The sequence below is a fragment of the Mchenga conophoros genome, linkage group LG3, assembly GCF_057382185.1.
Source record: "Mchenga conophoros isolate Kocher_MC1m ecotype Shallow Benthic linkage group LG3, M_conophoros_male_GT1.1, whole genome shotgun sequence".
In the NCBI taxonomy this organism is placed as follows: Eukaryota; Metazoa; Chordata; class Actinopteri; order Cichliformes; family Cichlidae; genus Mchenga; species Mchenga conophoros.
Genome location: NC_140528.1, coordinates 78,388,824 through 78,414,044, shown reverse-complemented (window position 1 = coordinate 78,414,044; position 25,221 = coordinate 78,388,824). Strand labels below are relative to the sequence as shown.

The 25,221-nt window shown below is 39.2% G+C and overlaps 2 protein-coding genes across 2 annotated transcripts; both read right to left on the bottom strand.

Moving 5' to 3' along the window:
- Nucleotides 1-374: 374 nt before the first annotated feature.
- Nucleotides 375-5,733, bottom strand: LOC146580647 (ubiquitin thioesterase OTUB1-like). Its single transcript, XM_085267400.1, has 7 exons — nt 5,599-5,733; nt 3,635-3,696; nt 2,245-2,343; nt 1,998-2,116; nt 1,666-1,750; nt 1,138-1,332; nt 375-964 (listed from the first exon to the last, which is right to left on the bottom strand). The coding sequence occupies exons 1-7, from the start codon at nt 5,678-5,680 to the stop codon at nt 767-769; spliced, it is 840 nt and encodes a 279-aa protein (XP_085123526.1). The 5' UTR covers nt 5,681-5,733; the 3' UTR covers nt 375-766.
- A 2,442-nt stretch (nt 5,734-8,175) lies between these two features.
- On the bottom strand, nt 8,176-25,136 carry nectin4a (nectin cell adhesion molecule 4a). The gene is made up of 11 exons (XM_085267397.1): nt 24,463-25,136; nt 19,641-19,838; nt 18,951-19,118; nt 17,292-17,570; nt 16,656-16,773; nt 12,884-13,038; nt 12,622-12,781; nt 12,189-12,264; nt 11,847-11,909; nt 10,110-10,298; nt 8,176-9,978 (listed from the first exon to the last, which is right to left on the bottom strand). Exons 1-11 carry the CDS (start codon nt 24,515-24,517, stop codon nt 9,589-9,591), a joined length of 1,851 nt encoding a protein of 616 aa, XP_085123523.1. The 5' UTR covers nt 24,518-25,136; the 3' UTR covers nt 8,176-9,588.
- Between the last annotated feature and the right edge of the window lie 85 nt (nt 25,137-25,221).

The following is a 25,221-nucleotide window of genomic DNA, read 5'->3' as shown; positions in this document are numbered from 1 at the left end:
CAACATACACCCACTTAACCATTCTGTCAAAAAGCAGCTGTCCGTGTACATCACTGACATCTGTATATTGAGAACTACATATCAAACGCTTTCTAGGTACCAAAAACCTTTTAACATGTACGTTTTCTCTTGTAGGTCATATACTATTTATTACTGTATAGTCCCATATTCTTCTTTCTCCTCTCCCTGCAGGAATAATGCAATAATGCTTTCAATTCAAGTATGGTTATACCAGGTTCCTACAGATGGATGCAGCACAGTTCTGACATCAAATATGCATCAACGTGCAGTGTTGTTTACACAAAAAGACTTAGAACGTTATTCTCAACTTTCAATATTTAACTGAAAAACAAAAATCATACTGACACAAGAAATAAGATGTAAATTGCTTTAATAAAACTCAATGAAACGCAGTGTAACAAAGGAAAAGAAACAAAGCAAGTAGATAACATTTACAACCACAAAAGAAAAAAAAACCCTGTACAACTCTAAATGGTTGGAGTCACTTCTATATTTCCAAAGATTTTTTTTTTTAATTTAATCATTTTGTCATGACTGAAGGTAAATTTGGGGGTTTGGGGCAAGAAGGGCAAATGAGGCAAGTAATGTGATTTTCTCTCTCTTTTTCGTTTTTTTTTTCCAAATACACGAGTGTAATCTCATACACAGATGTACGCTTCATCAGCATGGCTGCTGGTAGGATTTCTTGAATGCGCTGCTGCGGCACACAGCAGGAGATGCATGAGATGGGCTGTGGCCAGGAGTGCTATTTGTACAAGATGTCGTAATGGCCAGGTCTATAGAGGAGGAAGATGCGGGGGTCTCCGCCTTCGGGAAAGACGTGGTGATTGACTGTTCCTCCCTCTCCTCTATCCATGTACTCCACCAGAATGGATACGTCCAAGGCCTGAGCTAAGGCGATGATGTGAATGTGGTCACTTTCTTTAGACATTGGCTCTACCTCCTTGGAAAAAGAGAAGAAAAAAGCACATTAGGTGCGAGTTTCAGACAATAAAACGTGTTTTTTGTACCAGAATGGCAAACAGTCATAACATGTCATAACAGTTCAACAGTTATGTACATTATATTTAAATTTAAAAGCAGGAAAATGATTATCTACGTAGGGAAAACCTTCACCTGCTGGCAGAACTCCTTGACAGTGCGCCCACCCTCTATGAAATGCTGAAAGAAGGTATGCTGTCGCTGCAAGTAGCCTGAGGTGAGCAACCGCAGGTACACCACCACATAGTCTGATACGTTCTGGTCATTGAAGGAGTTCAGCAGCTCCTGCAGGCTCGGCTGTTTCTCACATAGCTCAATCAGGTCCATGAACTAGCAAGAAAAACAAGATTTACATGTTTAGACTCATGTACTCAGGCCTCAGCTTGCCAACTTTCTATTTAACTGGCCAAAACATGTGCTCTGGCAGATGGCCATCTAAAATTGGCTAATCAATAAGGAAAAATCATTTGCACCTTAACCAACATAACAAATGATATGCTGTCAATCAGGTTGAGGGTTTTACACCTCTTTTTTTAAGCTTATTTACAGCAACAATGTAAAAAAAAACCAGACAATAAAACAAATGTATCTAACTAGATGACATCCATTTGCATTTGTAGCAACTTCACAAAAATAGTCATTTAGGTTTGCCAGAATACTCACAGTATTGTGAAAATCTTCAATAGTAAACTCAGTGAAACCTTCGTTAACCAGATCCAGTTTACTTTTAGCTGCAACTGCTTTGAACCTGATGAGACAAAATGTGTATTTAAAAAGTAAAAATTGTAAATATTACAGCCGCCTATGTGCTTATCCGAATTTTAAAATATTGAAAACAGAACACAGTGTACTGCCCACACACACTCATACATCCGATGAACAGACAGAACAGCAGCAGAACGCATTTAAATCGTCTGAGATGATGATGAAGTGTGAATTTGAGCATAGACACTAACAGCCAGCAGAGCACACACAGTAACCACTCTGGCACTCACCTCTGAAGTTCTTTGCTGTCATCTAGCAGGGACTCGAGATGTGCAAAGCCAAAGGCTCTGTAGAAACAGTTTCCATCTGGTCGCGTCTTGCGAATGTACGAGTATTTTTTGTGCAGGTCCTGTAATAACAATAATTTTAAAAAAATCTGTAACACCAGATCCAAAACAGTTTTTGCGAATTTAAACAGAGAAACTTTGGATTGACGTGTGGCTGCAGTAACCTGAGAGGTGCAGCGCTCTGACTGACCTTGATCTTGAGCTGATAAACCGTGTCATCCTCAGCGTACTCGCTCTGCAGCACCGACAGGTCCTGTCTGTCTGACACTAAAGGGTTACTGTTGGCTATCTGCACAACCACACACACAAAATTGCAAATTAGTCATTGCAATCCATCTCAATACTTGTTTTTAGACTTTTTATTAAACAGTATGTCAGTGATTATGCATTAGTGACATTTCTTTTTATGCTCATCATAATCTCACAGCTGTGCACATAAAGCCTGTTACAGGTCAAGGTCAGTGTAATTACTGCACAGATAGATTCTCAAAGAAATGCATCTCATTTGTGTTCAGAGTGCAAATGATGCTTTTATAGCCCTGTCCACATGTCATCTGAGATTTCTGAAGTTGTAACTGTGAAAAAATAAAAATAAAAAATAAATAAATAAAGACAGTGGAATAGGGCTGCCACAAACGATTATTTTGATAGTCGACTAGTCACCGATTATTTTTGCGATTAGTCGACTAATCAGATCATCATCCATTGAACGTAAAAGTACAGCTTATTGCACCAGCAGCATCTGCTCTTATATAACTATCATTAGCTTACAGCTTTAAGTGTTTAAGGTCTGTGCTAACTAAAAATAAAGACAAGATGATAGTTAATTGAATTTTAATTAAATGTGCAGATTGTTTCGGTGGAGTTTAATAAACTCAGCCGATTTACTCAGGAACAAATAAAATACTGAAAAAAGCCAAACAATAACATTTTTAAGTTATCTAAGTGACTTATATATCATGTTTAACCTGAGTAGGGCGGTGGGTTTGAAAACGATCTGCCGGGAGTCCGGTGCTCTCATGGCCCCCGGCTAGCTATCGAGCTAGTGGGTAACAGACGTCTCCGAAAACGTCGGAGCGCTTTTGAAAATATGTGGTGTCCTGATAAACTGAGCAGATATTTGAGGTTTACACAGCTACATTCTCACCTGAAAATATGTTAAACGTTTATTTTGTGACCCAGAAAGAATAATAAGAGTAATATTAAAACTAACTAGCTGCCGCCATTGTTGACAACTGCGCTGGGCCGCGCTATGAATTCTGGGACACAGTTTCTTCTTCTTCGGGGTTTAACGGCAGCTGGCATCCTTGTACATGCAGTGCTGCCATCTTCTGTTTCAGTCCGTTATTACACTCTTAAATCCTGCTACTTATTCCTGCTTTTGGGATCTTACAAAGCTTCAAACGACGCGTCGACTATTAAATCAGTCGTCGACGATTTTGATAGTCGACGTAATCGTGACTAGTCGACTAATCGTGGCAGCCCTACAGTGGAATGTGGAAATTTGCTCATCCGGATCCCGAGAATAACACAAAGTCATCTTTATTTCTTTTTGCTTTCCAAACTAAAGGCTTTCTTACCTCCTGCTGAATCCGGTCCTGTTGAGCAATTATGGCCTCATCATATGCTAGGCAGTTCACTCCTGTAAGACAAAGGTGACATATTTAAGAGGCTTCAGGAGTAGAGTAGTACTTAAATGACATACTGGCCGACATGGAGGATGGTGAAGCTGTGGCATTGGGATTTTAACTGCACATCAGACTAGAAGCAGATTTACAATACCATAAATGCTACTATATTTATGGTGCTATATACAGACAATAGCACTGTAACAGTTCTGAAACTGAGACTGAAACTGCCCTACAAACATCTACAGTATCAAAGCACAACTCCATCTTCCCAAACTGTGCAAGCTGTATAGAGGTGTTAATGTTTCGTCAAAGGATGCTAGTCTGAGAAAACTCTAATGTTTAAAAACTGATTAGGTTAACGTCTTTAGTAGAGGGACCCTAATGTGATCTACTGCCCAGATCTGTGGTTTAAAAAAATGAAAAAATTGAAAAAAGGATGAACTGAAAGCTAGTTCCACCTTCTAGTGTTTCAGAAAGTTAGGATGCAAGCGTTTGCTACTAGGAAAACAACTGTTGCACAAATTCAATATTTGGATTGGATATTGATCCGATACCAACCGTGAAAACTGGACCGGCTATCAGTGATAACGAGCCAGCCCATTCGATTCACTTCTGTGTTGCTCTGTGTTTACTTTGCCACGTGTATCCTAGAGCTGTTTTCTTTTAATTCACTAACAAATACCAAAAATTGTATAGAATTATATTTATTTATTCATTCCTTTTTAGTTTTTTCAAAGTTAGGAAATGTTTTAACTTGAGTCTCGTGTTTCCTGAAACATAAAAGAATACTTTCTAGTCTCTTGCTCACATTGATATAGATTATTCAATTAAAACTGGTATCCTATCGCTAGTCAGTATTAGCAGCTAGCAAAGCTAAGGTATCGGTATTGGATGGGATTCAGAACAAGCCTATTTGGGCCATCGCTGACTGCATTCACTTTTACAATTGGTGTGTTTAAGCAGATGTGACCTAGTGACACTGTCAGTGTACCTGCATTGCACCTGCAACGCTGTGTGACAATGTAATACCCGAACAAGCCAGGGACTAAAACTGAAATAACTTTATATTACTTGGTTATTCTAGGATATTTTTTAAAAACGCCTAGCTTGGATTTAGCAATCACAATTAAATGCGACTACATTATCTTGGATGTAAAAATAAATAAATAAACTTGATTACCCGTAATACAGTGTAGGTAAGGAACTAGTATCTTAATAAAAGTAACGGTGCCAGGTCCTGCATGTCGTTTTGCTTTAAATGTTTGTCTTTTGTCAAAAAGCCCTTTTAGCTCGGTGTTTTCCTTCTCACTGGCGAAACCACTGATTTCGTTATAATGCCAGACAGCTGCATGTAAACAAAATGTAATAAAATCTGGAATAAATCAATTGACAAAGACACACTTCCCATTTCCGTTTTCGTCACCTGCCGACACCAATAAGCAAACAAGAGCGCATTTAGCCCTTGGTCAGCATTTAACATGAAAACAAGTTAACCTACAAGCTAACGTCAGTCAGCTAAACTTGGCTAGCGCGACTTGTGCGAAAACAAAACAAATTTTAGCCACGACGACAGTCGCAGTTTTACAAACTAAAAATACGACGTCTTTTCTTTAATATTAAGTACACATTTTAAGCATTTCCAAAAGTCAAAACCTCTGGAACTGTCACTCACTGCTGCCCTGACATTAACTAAACAAGCTTTTTTTTCTTTGTGTAGCAGTGGCAGCTAGCTAACGTTAGCCCAGAAGCTCTGGCCTCTGTGTGCCCCTCACCGCTGCACATCAGCCAGATTCAGCACGGAGGAGGTAACGGCTGAAACGCTTTACAGATGCTCGTGTGAATAAGAGCTTTGTTTAGAAGAGAAATGACAGCGCACTTTGCTTGACATTTGTTGGTGTAACTGTTTCTCTCACCCTCCATCTCTCCCTGTGATGACTCTTGCTGCTCCTCCGCCATCTTAGCTGTTGAGATCGGTTTCCTCCCTCCGCATGACATCACTCGTCGCACACTTCCGAGCGCAGGTCAACGGTAAACTTACTTTATTTACTTATTTATTTATTTATTTATTTATTCATTCATTCATTCATTCATTCCTTTAGTTGGTGGGCAACCTTTTCGCATGAATAATGACTTTGTTAACAAAGCTAAAGCGTCGTACGAGGCTTCCAGTAAATAATGCATTTATTTATATAATTACAGTATTATACCATATTTAATATACATTTATTTCTTTATTAATTAAAAACTTTAACTAAAATGAATAGAATATTTGGTAGTGTTGTCAAAGGGTTCGTGTTGTTGCTCCACGCCATTATAACAGGTTTCTTTTCTGAGGGTCAGGCAGGATTATGAGGCAGGTGAAGTGTGCAGTCCTTCCACAAAACCATGGACCCTCACAGACCTGTACAGTCACTGGTTTGGGGTCATTTGTTTAATTGCAAACATGGGGAAAATTATGCACTAATTCACTCTAAAATTAGAAGGGCTAAGGAGTTAGAAAATCCCTGCATACGTTAGTTCTAAATGGCTTGTTTTTATTTATTAAGTTAGTGGCTGTTCTTTAGTATCTATGATGAAGGTAAAAATACCACAAACAATTCGTTTTGTACATTCATCCTCTGTGATTTTGAGTTGGCCCTTTCCTGTCAGTATAAAGGTGTTTAACTGCACATTTGATCTTAGTATTAGAAAAAGCAGAGCACTTTCAACAACATATCTAAATATAAATACATAAATGTAAGAAATCTCTTGCGTCTCTCTTTGGGCATACATTTTAAGAAATAAAAGTGTCAAATTACATTTCTAAAAAAAATGGTAGCTCATTCTCCAGTCTGCCCTGTTATTACAAAACAACGTTTTTCTTCATTCACAGGAAACATCCTGTTTTTTAAATGTATTTATTTATCTTTTTTGTTTTGTTTTGTTACTATGGATGAAAAAAGAGACATTTTGATAGTATCAGAATCAGTAGTTAAAAAAATAACAGAAAGGGTCCTGTCATCTAATTGTTTATCTATTAGTTTTGATGCATGAATTTCCATAAGGGAGGGGAAAACATTAAGATGCATGGAAAAATTAAACTCCATCATATTTATCATAGCTGTCCAGTGGTCTGAACTGGAGTCTTTACCAGACCGATTTATGTTTGACACCCTTGCCCAACAGTACTCTTAGGAAAACCCCAACAATCACAACAACAAGCGCATATGAGTAAGCACTCTGTGACAGTGGGGAGGAAAAACACCCTTTTAACAGGAACAAAGTAGGGCAGAACCAGCCTTGAGGAAGGCTGCCACTCCTCCTGCTGTGCCTGTGGTTCGAGGACTCTGACAGTTAGCATGACTCAGTGGGTGCTGGTTCATTTAAACATATTCATCCTGTTGCAACCAAGATGACTACATTAACTCTGATGAAGCAATTGGATATATGGACAATGCACAGTGATAGAAGCCATTGGACAGGAACTAAAAATATAGTAAATTATTCAGTGGCCAAGATGTTTCTTTAAGGTTTAGTTTGCTACGATAACTACAACAAAAGAGCAAAAACTGTTGGTATCCCAACGTCCCCGCTTTGAGCAAGTTCTGTTTCAAGTGAAAAAACCCATCTGATGTGATGATGAAGCTCCTATTACAAGGAGAGCCTCTGGGGAAGGAGACCAGAAGTCCCAGGAGCTGCAGTGAAAAGGTTAATTAGCCTCCTAATTCTGCAATTAACAGTACCTACTGAGTGAGAGCACTGAGACTGAAGAGGCAAGAATTGGCGTTACTTGAACATTTTTTGATTTCAGCTGTGAGGGCAGATGGGTTTAAATATCTGGGATCAACCAAAGCAACAGACAGTGAACATAGGCAGCAAAAAAACCCATAAGGGAAGGTTTAAAAGTGAGACCTGCTGTGATGTATGATTTGGAGATGAAGTCGGGAGGCGGAGGTGGCAAAGATGTTCTTTGGGAGCAAGACTAAAGAGGGGGATTATGGATGAAGTAAAGGAGGACATGCAGACGGTTGGTAGAGACAGACTGGAGCAGCTCAAAGAAGAAGAAAACTACAAAATGTAATAGTTTCTGTGCCTTCAGTTTTTTCTACAATATAAAAAATAGTTTAAAAAATGAATGAACAGGGGTAACTAAAGTGCTGTACACCTGCACCTTTAGAAAAACCACATACATTTATTTCAACCCATCAGTACTAGCTGATAACCATCCAAAGCTCTCCAAATAATTAGAAATCCAGGCAAATGTCCAAAAAGATCATCTGGATCACAATCTTTCATAGTTGGTTAGTTCTGCAGTTTGTTGCCTCAGTCAGGCCCCTGCACTTTCCAGCAGTATACACCAGGGGGCGCTGTCTGCAAATGCATTTGCTTTCAGACATTATGGCTTCTCATTTGTTAGGTGCTGCCAGATAATAGTCACACATCACTTTAAGTTTGCCACAAACTGTCCCAGCACACTTTTTACACAACTAAAACAACATCAGACAAGTGTCTCGGAAAAAAGTCGTATTTACAGCAGATAACATAACAAAAAGGAAACAATACAATTATACAATTGTACAATAAAATGTATGTAACGAACAATATAATACTTCATATTTGTCAGAATAGCAAACCTGTTTTTTTTTTTCATGTTTTCCCTTTGGCACATTTTCCCCAATACTCATAACAGATATTTTTTTTAAAAATGTGTACACAGATAAACAATACATGTTTGGCTTTTATGCTGCAATCAAAGGCTGTAACATGTCCCTGTGAAACTCCTTTTGGAAAGACACGGTCCTCTTTTGGAGGAAATGTTCCAAACTGTACAGAAAGTCCATGTGTGGCAACCTTTTTTTCATTTCTATGATCTGCTTTGTGAGAATCCAGGAATACTTACAGACTCTGATCAATTCTAACTATGTTTTCCAAATGTTTGGCAGCTTTTCCAGATTCCATTGACGTTGACATTCATACTGTGTGTGTAAACATCGACAGACTGAACATAAATGCACTCTAATGTATTAAGTGTGCATGCTTCGTATATGCTTTTTCATCTCTAATCTTATATATGTATACATCAGTATGTTTGCAGTACACATGTACTATGTGCATGTGAAAGAGGCCACTGAGGCAGAAGGATGCGTGACCTGGCAGATGGATGCAGCACATTTTATTTGTTGTTGTTACTATGCTGTGTCTTTGTTACTTCAGATTTAAGTATTACAGCTCCATTTCAAAGGCGTTTGTAGTTTTCTTTGTTTGGTTTTTTTGTTCTTTGTTTTTTTAAGAAAAGGGAGATCACTCGTGTATTTGTACAGATTTACAGATCACTACATGTAAGGGACATTAATCTTGTTTTGGTATTAAGGTTTCATCTGGTTCAAACTGTCTCAGTGCCTACGGCGGCAGGACAGTAAGACAATATGAAGGTATGGAGGTTGCAGGTGTGGCCAGAGATGAACAAGCCAAAAAAATCTGGATCAGGTCCCAACCAATGTTGTGTAAGAGAATGTAACACAGGCAGTTACTCTTACACTCACCACAATCTCTTGCAATCTCCTTTTTAGATTTACCGACTTTCCCACAGCCTTGTTTACTCCTCCTGTATTTCCTGTTTTTTCCACAACAAGTGCTTTCGATATCCCCTCATAAGCTCGGGCAGCTGCATTCACCTGCAGCTGGTTAGAGCAACAGCTGTGTTGTGAAAGCTCAGAAAGGAATATCATCGGTGATGATGCTGAATTTGCTGCACTGGAAAATGTGTGATATTGTCTTTGGTTTCCAGTAGCTCTGCAAACATTTGGGGAATACACCCAAACAGCAGGCAGCAATAAGAAATGCCCTAAAGATGCTTTGGAGTCAACCGCATCCACAAAAGCGGTGCAGTTCTGTAGTTTCACGTATTATTTTCTCACCAGCTGTTAAACTATTTGAGCCTTGTGGATTATAGAGGCGTGGGGGTTGACCGGATGGGGGCTTGGGATCCTTTTGTATTTTAACAGGCCATTACTGGGGTGGCAGGGCACGCTGTGACCCTCAGACACCTGAGAGCTGTTCGTCTCGCTGTCTTGATCAAAAGGTTGCTCTTGACTGGCAGGACCGCCCAGCCCTTCGTCCACTTCATCATCGTCGTCCCTTATGGGTGGGCAGGTGCTGCTCACGGGAGGGTGTTGGTGATTTTTGGTGATGCTTCCCAGTCGCAAACCCACATCCAGTGGGACAATGGGGCTGCCGTTCATCGACCTCAGAAAGTCGGGCGTTTGCATTCTCTGAGGCATTTGTGTGAGAGGAGCGTGGTAGTGAGTTTCCGGCTACAAAGACACAGAACAGATTTTGATTGCATCATCATCAGGTTAACTATGCAGTGGTTAGTAATATGGAGCCGAGGCATTCCACAGTTTGGCGAACTCAAGCCTTGACACGCACACTAAGACACACTTACCAAAGATAAAGAGCTGTTTTTCACATATCTCTCCACTCTGAGACGGCTTTCCTCGTCTCTGTCCAGAGGCCTTTCTCTCCCCCTCCGGGAGTTGTTGTATATGGCTGGTCTGCCCAGAGAGTCATACGCAATTCCTCCTCCCCGACTGCCTGAGATAGTAGATCGGCTGTCACGGCAGTGAGGCTGCTCCTGTTTATGGCATGGAAACAAAACACTAGTAACTATTATTCGACACACTGATTAGGTGCATAGATTGTAGCAATTCTATGCTCAAAACAACAGAATTGCTACAAACATTCTCCCCAAATTCACATAAAAAACACATTTTTTAAAGAATCCCTGATTATAGTTAGATCATTTACTTACATGTATATTTAAAAAAAAGTGGTTTTAAAACAATAGCTTAGCATTAACTGGGGAAATGTGCTGTATTGCTGACAGATGAAAAAATTGGTATTACTGTGTAATATCCCTTTAACCATTATAAAGCTAAACCTGGAAGTCTTCAATAAAGTCTTCCAAAAAGGAGTTGACATAATATTGATGCCAATAGTTTGATGTTAAATAAATAAATAAAAAAATGGCATAATTAGTTATGTTAAAAATAATTAAAAAAATAATAATAATAATAATAAAATACATTCAGTTTTAATGGAAAATAGTCTGTTATTTATTTGCATTAAATTAGTCACCGTTTCCAAGAAATTCGGAGGACAGTATTGGATAATATATAAGGATAATATATATAAAAAAAAGGATAATATATTAGATATAAGGGATTTAATTTTAGGCCCCAAACTTCACTCCAGGTCCTGATTGAATCAGGCCTGACATACAATTAGGCAATGAAAGCTTTAAAAAGTAGCTTTTTGGGCCTAAACGTTGGGCTGTAAAAGACAAAAAAATGGGAATAGCCACATACAAAATGTTACTTTTCTTTTCTCAGTAAGCTGCATTTGATGACACTACAGATGAAATTAAATGGGTTTTCTGTTGTTTTGGGAAATATGCTACAGCGTATTCTTCCTGAAACATAAAAGCCTGCCACTCCCATGTCTTCATGCTAATTACAGGAGCTACAACCAGCAGTAATTTAGCTCAGGAAACAGAGCACTATTAAACCAGTCTGATCTCACTAAAATGTGAAAGGTAACTACTGACTCTTAACACCACATTACATAGTGACATATGTCTGAGCTAAACATTGTCATTTTAACTCTCTTTAAAAGAATCAGCCACTATTTTTGCTCTTCTGATAAAGTTGTAAAGGCCAAATCATGGACTTATTATCAGCCTAGAAAACCAACTAAGCATCAAATAAAAATGAGCATGAGGACAAGAAGTATAAACATGTGAACCCAAACTTCTTCTCCCCTCAATTTTGTTTGCTTTATACCTTATCTAAAGGAGGAAATTCATCTGTCCACAGTAACAAAGTTTCTAACCTCCCAATTGCACCACGCTACATTATACTTCACCAATTAGAGCTGCTGGCTTGCAGTTGTAGTTGGTTGTAGTTTAAAACAGCCTAATGTCTGGCCTAATTCTCAGCATGAACTTTAGGGCCCATTGAGAGGAACAGAGATGTTAAAAGAGAAAGAGAAAAAGAGCTGTGATGCACTACATGCAGATTCGAAATGTTGAAAGTCAGAACTTAGCCATCTGGCATCTGGCTAGTAAAGCCTCAGTCCCGGGCCCTGGCCCTGCATGCAGATTTATATAGATACGTAGACTGACCCCAAGGGAAGACAGGCTGTTCCTCAGTGTTCCCTCCACCCTCAGAGGGATGTTTTCCTCTGTCTGCAATCAAAAGAAACACAACAAAATTCTAAATCGTGAAAAAATCTGTGCATTCAAACCTTACCATACTATGCTTTGATTACTTTAAAACTGATGGTATTATTGATAGAAGATATGAATATTTATCTGTTGCGACTAACAGATGCCGGTGGTTATATTGAAGTATTTGGAGTTAGTCAGAGTGAAATCTGAACGTTGAAAACAGGTTTGTGTGATACAAGTGGTCCACTGATTTGGATCAGTGCTGAGCAGTGTGAGAGAATAATCATGCAAACGTACCGTTCTCCTGGTGTCTGTACTCATGGAGTTCATTCTCCTGATAGAGGCTTGTCTGGAGAGAGTGTGTATTTCCTCCCTGTGAGAAAAAAAAAGAGAGAAAAATTAATTTCTAAATGGCACTGAGGCTTATAATGCCACGTGTGTTATTCTCTGGCAGCTCAAGTTATGCTAAAGCTTCATTTTTGAAATTTAGATTTCATGCATATTTGTGCCTGCTGTTAATTTACAAGTCCCCCACACAGAGTCATTTAGCCTGTGCATTTTACACTTTATGCTCCTCTAATTTTACACGCTCCGCTGTTGTATCTGTCAGCTGGAATATTCTTAATAGCTGTGATTTGCCCCATTTTTATATATATTCTTCTCAGCCTGCGGATATTATTAATTCATCTCATCTTTTCGCATCTTAATTAAACATCACATTATCTCATACTTTTTCTCAGTCAGCTGTCTCTTTAGCTTCTTGTTCCTGCGCTTGTGGTAACATGTGACAGCAATGATGATGGTGAGCAACAAGACCAGGAGCCCAATGGCCACGCCCCCCACAATGAACATCAGCTCCTTTTCAACACCTCTCGGCTTCGGGGCAATTTCTGTGAAGGTAGAGTTAGAAAGATTAGAATTAAACGGATATCCACTTCTATACACATAGTTTATATTACTTTGAGAAGTATGTTGATACTGCTGCCATCTACCTTCCACATTAATCTCCACCTCTGTCTTTCCAACTCCCACTTTATTCGTTGCCACACACTGATAAGTGCCCGCATCTGAAAGGTTAAGGGGTCGCCCAAAAGCTAGCGTTCCATTCGGGTGTTCGATGACGCCTTTCGGCAATTTTCCATCCTTCCTGTAGAGAGAACGTACACAGACAATACTACATCACAGTCAATCCACACCAATTAATGTCACCTTCAATCTTGAACTCTCTGGACAGGTTGTCAGTCTGTTTGAAGGCTAACAGATAAGAACCCAGAGAGAGCCCATACAAACATGTTTACCCTATTAGGCTCAAGTGTCCTAAAAAAAATGCAGTTTCGCTCCAATAAATGAGATCAATTAGAGTTTATTTGCTGAGTGTCCGAGTCGCTAACAATGTTAGATCCACTTCAAAGAAAGTTCAGTGACACCGGCTTATAGCAAGAGCAAAAACAGAAGTGCTTATCACTGTCATCATGCAGAAGTGAGTTTCGCTGACTAATCGACCTGTATCAGACTCCTCTCACAAAGATTTATAACCTCCTGCAAAGTGGATGCTCCACCCCCAGCATTATAAGTTAAGCAGTGATCCGACAGCCTAGACTCACTAGATAAAAGCCAGCTGGAGTGTTTGAGGTAACTCGGGGACAAAAAGCGAAAATATCACAAAGTATTTGTCAAATATTTGTTTTTCTTATTACTGATTTACTTCCATATTAATCTTCGTTAATATAGTGTGTACATACAAAAACAGTAGTATAAACACGCTAGCTAGCCACAACAGCTATGGGATATAAATGGTTAACAAGCTTGCTAGCATTAGCTGATAACTGTCACTCCACCCTCCGGTCCTAAGATGCTGAATAATGGCTGTAAACAAATGATAGCAATAAATAAATAAATAAATAAATAATGCCAACGCTTCAACGTACAGCCACCTGAAAGCAATGGGTGACTTTGGTGTACCTTATACCATCTTTTATAGTAAAGACTCTTTCATAGCTTGCAGCCTCGTATTATTTAGATAATAATTCAGTGGGACATGGCATGCTCGCATAATGATAACAATCAATTCCACAAGATCTTAAAGAAAATTGAACACCCCATCCACCAGCAACACTAATTATACTTCTGTACCTTCTAGAAGAGAACTTAATGATATAGTAGCTGAACACATTGTTTATCTACTGTATCATGTCAAAAATCAAACAGCTACCTGTGGGGCTGAGAAATGCAGCCACAGAGAGAACTTATTCCCCACAGACAACCATGTTAAAATACCCAAATTAGTTAGCAGGGATCTGTCTGTACATTGTACCGGAACAGTTTATGAATGCAGCTTGCTAGCCAAGCGTCCTAGTATGAAATAATAATTTATCTCGCAAAAATGGTTACTTCTAGATCCAATAAAGTAGCGCGATAGAGACCAAAAGACAAACAACGAGGCTTCAAAGTGCAAAGCCCCGAAACTACTGGGTGACGTGGTTGCATCTTTTACATACAGTTAAAAAAGGACACAACTTGAACATTCTCAGAAATACATCTTCTTTTGTATAGAGGCCACTCTATAATGTAATCTATATTAGAGATGTCATAAGTGTGTTGCATAGAACTCTTGTTTCACAGAGTCGTTTCTTTTAAGCAGAAAGGAGGAACCATATACTTGTACTACATATGCAACACATTTTCATGATAACATCTCACACAGATCTCACGCTGCTTCCTTTTCCTCCACCCTCCACCCCTGCCTACCTGCTCCTACTAGTTAACTTCTGATTATTGCTCATCCCTTTCCCTTTTACTTCTCATCCCCCTCCTGCTCCCTCCTTCGTGTGAAACTGTCTCATCTGTCTGCTCTCGGCACAAGCCGGAACATGACACTGTGACAGCAGCTATTACTTCACCTGCCGCCATTTACTAACAGGTTTTCCCAGTGTGTGTGTGTGTGTGTGTGCGTGTGTGTGTGCGTGTGTGTGTGTGTGCACGTGCATACACAGTCATTCATAAGTCTGTAAGCGTGTATACACGGTGTGTGCCTCTTAATCTTTACTCACAAAACCTCCTTTCATAAGGTATGTTCCTGTTTTGATAACTATTAAAAAAGAAGTATTAGATGCTTTACTTTCTGTCAAAACAGCGAAGACATAACCAAACATTTGCTCTTCAGATAGATAAACATATTTTCTGCGTGTTTTTCCCCCGTGAAAGCCTAACTGTCACATGCCTAGATTTAATCGGTGCCATTCCTCTTCCAGCTTTTCAAGGCCTGCATTTTTTCTAGCTACACCACACCCTGAGAATATATTAATGCATTGAAACAAACAGCTTAAAATGACAGCTGGTGACTCAAGCAGAAGAACTGAAACACCTGAGTCAAACCCTCAGCTGGCTGAAAGCAGGGCTTCTCCTGAATGAGCTGCCTTCCAGCCTTCCATTGAGGCCGCAGAAGCAGGAAGTGACAGTGAAATGAGGTTGTTTGGTTAAGACTACGTCCACACTAATGCGTTTTTGTTTGAAAACGCATCATTTTCTCTCCGTTTTGGCCTCCCGTCCACACTGAGACGGCGTTTTTGCTGATGGAAAACGCAGCATTTTGAAAACGCTCTCGAAAACGCATACATTTGGAAACGGTGCTATTGCGTCGCAGTGTGGACACTCAAAAACGCAGACTTTCTAAAACAATGACGCATGTTAGTCATATGATGCAGTCATGTAACCAATTAAACTAAGATAGCGGAGGGCATTATACAGCAGTTCTTTTGTTTGCTCTGAATTTTGACAGCCCTATTAAAGATTAATATCAGTCTGCACATGCTCCAGATAGCTTTTCTTCAAATTCTTTAACTTGCTCACTTGCTTTTGCAACTTTGTGCTTTTGTGTTACTCGCAAAAAAAAATCACTTCACACAGCTAAAATCTGTTAGCTGTGTGAAGTGCTGGAATAAATTTGACAGATGTATGATGGCAAAAGCACACTATGAGGATTTCATGTAAGGCCTTCACAATTATCAATGCAAAAACACTGATGCTAATGATATCACCACAATATTTAAATATAATTCAAATGTAAGTGCATGAACTGTATATTTTAGATATGTAAAATATACAATATTTAAGTTGATTTTAGTCCATTTAACTGGAAATTCAGGGTTAGTTTCCATAAATTCATAAATTAGACACAGACATTAGATTTAATAACATAAGTACGCAGGAATTATTGGGGAGGAAGCACTAGCTACACATTTCCATGAAAAGAATGTCAAAAGACAAGAAACTACCGTGATGTGTAGTCTACTGCCGGCATTGTGTAACTCCAGTTCACAGTTTCACCTATTCACAGTGGTGTCACCATTCCTCTTTCATTTTGCCATGTATGCACTTGTGCACATGCAGTGCAGTGTGTACCCAGCATAAGAGTATTACAGTAGTAATTAAAAGTTTTGTAAGTTTAATCATATTGTCTGGTGTCTTTCTGTGTGTTTAAGTAAACTCCTAATGTGTAAACAACCGTGACTGTTGCTTCTACTAAGCATTTTCCAACAAGACTTGCTGTATGTAATAGTAACTAATACATAATTAATAAGTAATAAAGTAACTGTAAGTTGGTGATGACCTGAATTTGCTTTCACCAAACGTTAAATTAAAGTGGTGAAATCATGGGACACAAAACTGGCATCACAACTGGCACTTCTGATTAAAGTAACCATGACCAGACAGTTAGTCATACAAACAGCAGACACCCGGAGAGATAGGTGGATCCTACCATACCTGATCCAGGTGAAGACGTGTGGTTTGGGGTTTCCTCCACTCACGCAACTCAGGGCAGCATTCTCCAGACCCACATACCAGTTTCCATTGTAGCCAGATACCTCTGCGTGCGGCGGATCTGAGAGAAAGGATAATAATTTACCAACTTTAACGCTTTGAGATGGAATAATCAGACTTACAGCTGATGCGAATATGAATGCAACATTTTACAAATAGTTAAAATCACTGCCATGGCTTAACGTCAGTGTAAGGTATTGTGAATGATAATGCATTAAAAATTAAGGAGGGGAAGTACTACTATTTTTTATGTATATTTAACACACTCTTCATCTTGAAAATGAAAGGTGAAGAGAGTTTTATAGATATAAAATGTAGGTAGTGTGAGCTAGACTTGCTAATATGGAGAGAAACGTGTGTAGCAACACAGTGTTCAGAAAGTCTCTTGTGACTCTGAAGGGATCACAACAGTGATAAAAACAGGAAGTGAGAACATCGGTCCTATTACTGCTTTAACTCTACGTATGCTTGTGTTTTTCATGATTTAAATGTGTCTCATTTCTGCACTACTGGATCATCTCAACTCTTTTGATTTTTAAAACATAGTCCAGTTTGGGTGTAATGTGGAGGGAAACTCACAGTGCACTACCAGCTGGTTTTTTAACCTGCGGGGTTCCGAGTAAGTCGGATGCCAAACCAGGCAGTCCAACTTCTTTCCATTCATGCCTCTCAGGGGATACAGGGAGAAGTGAGAGGAGACTGCCCCGGTGTCTGAGGTGCGATTGATCGACTTCCCGTTCAGTTCGGTGTCCCAGGAGAGCTGCGGCAGGGGTCGGGCTACGGAGCGGCAGGTAGCAACCTGGCTGAATTCCTGTCCCTCCACCACAGTCACAGAGTCCACTGTGGAAATGGGATGAGCTGGAAGAGGGGTGGTTACAGTGTTTGATCAGGGAGGAGATAATGATGGTTAGATCAACACACTCAGCAGCCAGTGTTGAAGGCAGCTGTACACTTAAACAGATATTTAAAGGTCTTTCTAAGTAAGCGTGTCTGGTCTTATGCAACATGCGGGTCGCAGCAAAAGTTTGCTCACTAATTAGAAGAGCGTGTGGCTACGTTTTTAGAGAAGAAATAAGATACATAGTTTCTTTCTTTCCTCGCTTATCAGTATTAAACAACTTTATGGTAACAACAGCAATAACTGCTTATGCTTAAATATTTAAAGCTCAAATAAGATTTGAATGCTTTCAGGGTAATAAAATTAAGTGAGCATAGTTTTTTTTTCAGGCAGTCAGAGTTCATTTAAGTCTGCAGTCTTGTTAGATCAGCTGATAACAGCTGATCTCAGTGTTGACATCTCAGCTGATTTACTACTGAGCAAATCTCATGTAAAGCCATTTATTTAAAGTGCTTTAACCTGCCTACAGTTTCTTAAAGCTTATGCAAGCAACCTTCCTCCACCCCACATCCTCTTGATACTGTATCTATTTTAATCAGCGCCATATCTGTTCAGTACTGTGGGATCTTGCTGCTGCTGTCACGGTCAGACTTTCCATGTGTGGTAAAGTAAAGAGGGACAAAAATGAAGCTATATCACCAAATATCAATTATTGTAGGCAGTAAAAACAATTTTCTTCAGAGTTAAGTAGAGCTGATGATGACTGATTTTGCTGTCGAATAATGCAGTTAACACTAATGATACCTTTATAATAATAACGTTATTAGTGTTGATTTGCCTCCTAATGAGTTATAAGCAAATAATCAAGAGGTAGATTCTGGTCTGAATTCAAACCAAAGCAGAAAATCTTCAGTGCAACCTGATCAAGGCTTCTTTTGCTACATACTAGAGGAAACGTGTTGTTAGAGGTTGAATCCTAGAAGCACTTGTAAATTCTATATACTGATTATTACTTGCACTTGATCAGTTTTATTAATTCAAAAGTGTAGAACCATATATCGACAGTAAGACGATAAGATAATGTGAACGTTGGAAACACGACAAAATATACTTCTGAACAATAAACTTCAATTACAACCTTAAATGTAAAAACCTGAAAATACGACCACTTGTAATGCCTTATTAGGTGCTACAAATGCTTAATCGAGTGACAAATACAGTCATGAGTAAGTGTGTTATTCATATTTTGTCTGTGTTACTACATTATTAGTCATGTATTAGCTACGCCTTAATAAACTAACAACCTGGTGACAATATGAATTAGTTTCCATCCTTGAGAAGACAACATATTGTCTCTTCTGTTGTGTATTGTATGCCAGAGTCATGATGGAAGGACTCACTATGCACAAGGAGTGACAACTCTGTCTCAAAGTTTCCAAAGGGGAAAGTGCTGACATGGCAGGTGTACTTCCCCTCATCAGAGATCTTTGTGATCTTGATGACCAGAGACGAGTCCTTGGTGGGTTGGTTGCTGTTAAACTCCACGCGATCGGCCCACGGTCCGAACGCTAAGGACAGAGACAAAAAGAGAAAGACAGTTTAGGGAACCCAAGAGGAAGGATGTCACACAGAAAGTTAAATCCAGCAAGTTCAAACAAACCTCAGGCTTTCTTTTTAGCATTTTCAGTTCCGTACACATGTCTGACTCCCTCTCTTATAACTGAAATTACGTTACGGCGTGGGCACTAATGCCTTCTGTGAGCAAAGACTCCAATATCACCTAAAATTACACCAAACTATAAAAATCTCTGGCAAACTGCTTTTAGACATTTATGAGCTCAAGCCTTGGTGCATGATATGTTTACTGGGAGGAGAAACAAAGCCACTGAATAACTCTTGTCAGCTAAAACAGACGCATTAACTTGCAATACAAGGAAACTTTGTGAGGGATTGATAAAGAAAACATTTCCCACTGTGAGGAAAAGGGAAGTAACTCAATGTGACAATTTAGTTTTTAGCACTTGGCAGAGGACGTAAAGACAAGGTCGAGGGCAGAAAGAGAACTGGAGCTCAGACACAGTGCCAGTTACCTGTTTTTCCATTTACATGATGTGCGGTGATGATCTGCTCCTTGGTACCATCAGGTTTCTCCTGAAACCAGGTGACCTGCACCACTGTACTCTCGGCATCTGGCTCGTAGCGACAGGGTAGGATGGTCTTTTCCTCCGCCAGGGAAGTTAAGGAATAGTTTGGAGGAGGTGCCACAAAGTCTCCTTTTATCACTGTCACTGGAAGAGAAAGATAGGACCATAAATTCATCTGATATAAGAATCAAGTACTTGCAGCTAATTGACGGCACGGTGGCTTGTTCATCTCTAACACAGTGACACTGAGCTTGGCACGCTGGTCGTAAATACTAGAATCCCATTACAAGTGCCACATTTTTAAAAGTTTTAACCAGAAAGTGGAACTCCTGAGACTCAGAAAACACAAGCAAACTCTTCACAGAAGGACTCTGCCTGGGCTCAAACCCCAGACTCTTTTGAAGTGATCTACAGGCTTTCTGAAGCTCTTTTTTCTTTGCACATTGACTGTCTTTTCAATCATTTTCAGTTGACTCCTTATTAATAACAATTTTAAAGGAATGCTTGTTTCTTTGTTTCTTCATTAAGACAACTAACAGCAATTTATTAATCACTGAAGCCACCTAACTTAATAGAAGAACCAGGGTTGTCTCTACAAATAACACACAACATAACAAAGAAAAACAATTTTAAACAGTGTCTTTAGCAACTTGTTAATCCCAGCCTGTGGCAAAAGCAAAGAATTTTTTTCCAATGTCTTTAATTGAATCTACAGAAAATGCAAATGAAAACACAGCTTCATTGCAATTCTGCACCAACAGGCTGATTCCAGAAGAGCTAGAAGCCGAAATCTTGGCCTATCTCAGAATGGTGAACTGAACAAGCGGCAGGCGTTTAAAAAGACGTACAGCAGATGAACATGAAAATGAAAACCTTAACTGTTTGATCTTAATCTCAAAGTCACATCCATGAGAAACAGAAAAATGTCCAACAAAGAAGAGATAGGACCTGAGAGATGGATCAATATGTACAGAGGACATCAGGAGAGAGGTACAACATCTGTGCACCACTGCAGAGCCGCTGTCAAGGTTTGGGGCTGCATTTCAGCCACTGATGTAGGAGATCGGGAATACTGATGGAATTATGAATACAGAAATGTACCATCTGGAAAGTGTCTGATTGGCATTGCTTCATTTTTCAGCATGATCCCAAACACACTGAGAGTGCAGCAAAAGCATTTCTGGATAGAGAAACACACAATGGAGAACTATCATCTCAACAGAGGATGAAACAAAAGGCAGCAAAAAGGGTTTTGAATGTCCTTCAAGAAGCCTGGAAAACTATTCCTGAAAACAACATCAGAAAATTAGAAGAAAAGAAAGAGTTCAGGATGTGTTAAAAAAAATAATAAAGTGACCAAATAGTGACTTTAAAGCTTGTTAGAAACACACAATCTCAGTTTTTTCTTATTAAATCTATAAATACACTATATAAATAATTCCATCTATTTTAAATTTTCCTGGCAAAATATAAAGAAATCACACTTTTAAACAGTGTTGTATCTTTAAAAAGAGAAGTCTCAGTTATATGTGCCAGTAACTACTGTAACTTGTGTGCTGTAGTGGTGATAAGGCTTTTAACTTGTTTTCTGTTTTCAACTTGCTACCTAAAGAAAAGTAAAAGCATACAGTTTTACATTAATACGAAGTTGCATCAGTTCTACAGTAACTTTGCGAAGCTGCTTTATGCCGTGCGTCAAAAGTCCCAGTTCAATTAAAAGCATAATAGTGTGGAAAATGGTGGCCTGGCTGTGCCGGAGTTATATATTATTTGAGTAAGCAAGCTGTGGTTATGTGGGGTGGCTATTTTGTCCGAGCACAGGAAGCCAGAGCTGCTTCTCGTACTGTCACGCTTTTCTGTTAAGCTGAGCCAACAAGCTGCAGGGTTTAATGCAGCTCTGATAGTAGTTTTGTCTTTTTGCCAAACTGTCTGGAAGGACTAAGCAACATTTAAAATGATTTCATTAATATAGTGTTTCAGGAGCAGAGTTTCGGTAGAGACAGGTGTGCACTAGTCTGACTGGCAGCAACATAGTTTTAAAAAATGGCAGTGTTTAAAGGCAACGGATGAGGTTTGAAGCTACAGAGTTAGTACAGAAAACAAGCTGTATATCATAAGCATGAGTCAGTACAAGTGAAGATATGTCGTATAACTAGTTGTTCAAGATAAGCTTTCAAAGAAACTAAATGCTCAGTGTCTGCACACAAACAAAGGGACCCCAGAAAACATAAAGTTAACACAAAGTGCATCGTATCACATGTCTCATTGTCACAAAGCAGCATTATTTAGTGCAAACCACAAGTTTACATAAATATCTTGTTGTTTTTTTTACTTTTCTCCCCTTCCTCCTTTCAGTTTGCTAACCTGTTTGCTCTCAACAGACTACAATCCTTCACGTTACCTGCAATATGTGCAGCGCACTGTTACACGGTTTAAAACTGTATTTAATGCTTCTTTGCATTTGTGCATGTTCACCTTGGCACAATGCTAAAATAAAACTGAATTCAATTTTGTGGAAGTTTTGCCTATACGCACAATGCCTGCTGTCATATTGCTGCTCTTAGATCAAGCTGGAGTTGATTGATACTACGATGCCACCATTTCCGGTTGTCATCTAAAGGCTGAAAGCTAAAAACAGCTTGCTTGCCTAATAAGGTTACAAGGTGTAGTTTTGTTTTTAATACTCATATATATCTGGAAACAAGAACTGAAAACTCTGGTTGTTTCATTTAAACTTTTCAGCTGGTTTCTAGCAGCTAGAATAAGTCAGTTTATCCACATAAGTTAGTTTTCATTCGAGCTTTTAGTAATATTCATATTTCATTCATGGCTTCGTTCGGACGTTGATTCAGTAGCTGATGTGGTAGAATCTGTTCAGATATGTCGGTGGGTACGATGTGAATCATGCATTTACCAGCAGACCTGATGACTCTTCTCATCAGACAGGTGTGTTTTTTTTTCCATGAATGTGTGTGTGTGTATGTGTCACCCTGATGTTTAAACCTACTTTGGAATCTGCCTGTGCTGCATTACTGGAATGATGCCCAGCCTACCCTGCTTTTATGGGATTGAAAGGTTTTCTTCAGTCTAGTGTAGCATTATCTGTTCATGTTAACTTTTTCCAAGTCATTTTTGTCCATGAATTACCTGCAAAGTTCTCATCTCATACAATATTAGGTTTTTTGTTTTTTAAGCATGCACCCCAAGTCTCACAAAAGATGTATAATAGCACCAATCTATAAACTTAAGGACTGATTCAGGCAAAATTATGATGTATTGTTTAAAAACAAAAATGTCCATGGCTGAAGCAAAGACAAAAAAGCCACATAAATTACACAAAAAACACACTAAAATGCAGTAGAAACTGGAAGGGTACTCAGAGTCATGACACAAAGCCCTGTGTCCACTGTTGTGATTTAAAGATAAGAAATCGGGATCAGGATCTCTTACCTTTAAGTCACATACACATCTTACATCTCTACAATGGTGAGATATGTATGTAGGTAGATGAGGGCAGACTGCCAATAGTGAGATGGTGACAGACAATAGCACCCAGCAAAGAAAGCTTAGACAAAAATCAAGAGGAAGTGCAGCGTCCACAGAAAGACTGCGGACACTTTTTAAAGTGTCATTGAGTTTTATTGTTGAGAAAGATAAATATAAATGACTTATTTGATAATAAATCAATTTGATGTCCATCTCTCAAAGAGTTCCTCCCCTTTCTGATCGCTGCACAGCTTATGGGCTAATGTGCAGTTTTTACAGTGACAAACGGTATATAATATAAACCACAGCCATTCACACTTTGAGTAAACAGTGTTTGACAAACACTGTAAGAGTGAAGTAAGTAAGAACTAGCTTTCAGTAAGGTTTTCAAACATATGTGGCTAATGACCTTACCTTCTATCTCAGATCAGTCTGACTGATTCTGACTCACAGGCCTTATCCCCTTTGAGCTTTAAGCGAAAGTTTAAATCACTCAGACCTCTGGAGTACCCGTATAACATGTATTTTGTAAGTGCATCAGCAGCTTCTGACATGTTTTGCATACATTTGAGTAGTGATGTTTGTACATAGTATTTAAATATGAAATGAATAGTGGGCCCAGGATAGAGCCTTGCGGAACACCTGTAGACAACATGGGAGTATTTGCATTTCTGGGTAAATTTAGCAACATTATTTTATAACGTTGAGTGTTGTGTTTAAGTATATGTAGTAGAAAGTCTTATGAAGGCTGTGTGGATATTATTTATCATATCATCACATTTTTGAATGACATATTTATACTTAAGCAGCGCACACACATACACACTAGGAGGATCCACAGAGTTCATATGAATGCTGCAGAAAGAAGCGTATTGATCAACAGCAACCAGTTTTTCCAGAAATAGAAGCCAGGAGTGTTTCCTAACAGCCCTCCTCTATGTATTCTTGAGAAAACTGACTATGCCTTTAGAGGTTGCAAAACATAGCTCATGAATATGCTTCAGATACTGTATTAGGCCTTAATAGGGTACAGGAAAACCAAAGTGTGCATCATGATATTTTTAAAAAGCCTTTTTTAACTTCCGATGCGTTTGATGTGTGACACACAGCTGCTTTATCGCTGCGAATAGTGGAGTACAGCGGCGCATAGGCAACACATTAAACAATCACAGCACAATAAAGGGGTCAGTAAAGGCAGGGGATAAAGATATATAGTATTAAAAGAACACAAAACATGTTTAAATATCATTTTCATCAGACTTCATATGAGCGCTTATCTTACCAAAGACACGGAGGACAAAGAGGCACAGAGAGAGTCTGTTCAGCAGAGATGTCATTCTCTCTGGGAGTTGCTGTTAACTGTGCACAACTTTTGACAATTTCAGCAGTGGAAGAAAGCTCATAAGTCCAGGTAATATGATCCTAACTGACAGGCAGGCTCGAAGCATTGAGGCACGCTCATGGCTCGTACTGCCGGATCATCCTTGGAGATGTTTTTTCTTTGAGAACCAGGTCCCTTTGAGAAATGGAAAAACTGTGCGTAACCCCGTCCTTGTGAAAAAGTTAAATCCTTTGAGTTTAGAGTCCTGTATGGTTGTTAAGCCCACGCCATCATGTTTGCCCTTTAGAGGAAAATAAGGCGCAGCTTTACCTGTTTGGGATACACCTGTTTGAGCTACACCCCTCTCTCTCTCTCACTCTCTTGCTCTCGCTCTGACATACACACACACCTAACAACCTGACAAGCCACAAACACACACTCACACGCACACAGCTGCGGGGAAAAAAAGTCACCTTTCCGGTTTGGTTGAGGCAACATGACAGTTATTTTCTCGTCTTTACTTGCTCTGCTCAGAGGAGAGGCAGGGGAAAAGCAGGCACAAAGACGCTGTTTAAAAGAATGAATGTTTCGCTTTAATACTCACCCTGATACTAAACTAGTGCCTCCTCCCTCATAAAGAAAGCAAATTAATCCTTTAATTTAAAGGGATCGTCACAAACATCAGTACTATGCAAAAAATTCCTGTGAAGACTTCCTCAA

Excerpts from the sequence above, each read along its gene's own strand:
- nectin4a (XM_085267397.1), bottom strand. The coding sequence starts at position 24,517 with ATGACATCTCTGCTGAACAGACTCTCTCTGTGCCTCTTTGTCCTCCGT. Across the intron at positions 10,299-11,846 it reads ACAGCCTGTCTTCCCTTGGG|GAGCAGCCTCACTGCCGTGA; the intron begins GTCAGTCTACGT and ends TGCCATAAACAG. Across the intron at positions 9,979-10,109 it reads AAAACAGCTCTTTATCTTTG|CCGGAAACTCACTACCACGC; the intron begins GTAAGTGTGTCT and ends GTGTCTTTGTAG.
- LOC146580647 (XM_085267400.1), bottom strand. The coding sequence starts at position 5,680 with ATGTCATGCGGAGGGAGGAAACCGATCTCAACAGCTAAGATGGCGGAG. Across the intron at positions 3,697-5,598 it reads ATCACAGGGAGAGATGGAGG|GAGTGAACTGCCTAGCATAT; the intron begins GTGAGAGAAACA and ends TTTGTCTTACAG. Across the intron at positions 2,344-3,634 it reads AGGACCGGATTCAGCAGGAG|ATAGCCAACAGTAACCCTTT; the intron begins GTAAGAAAGCCT and ends GTGGTTGTGCAG.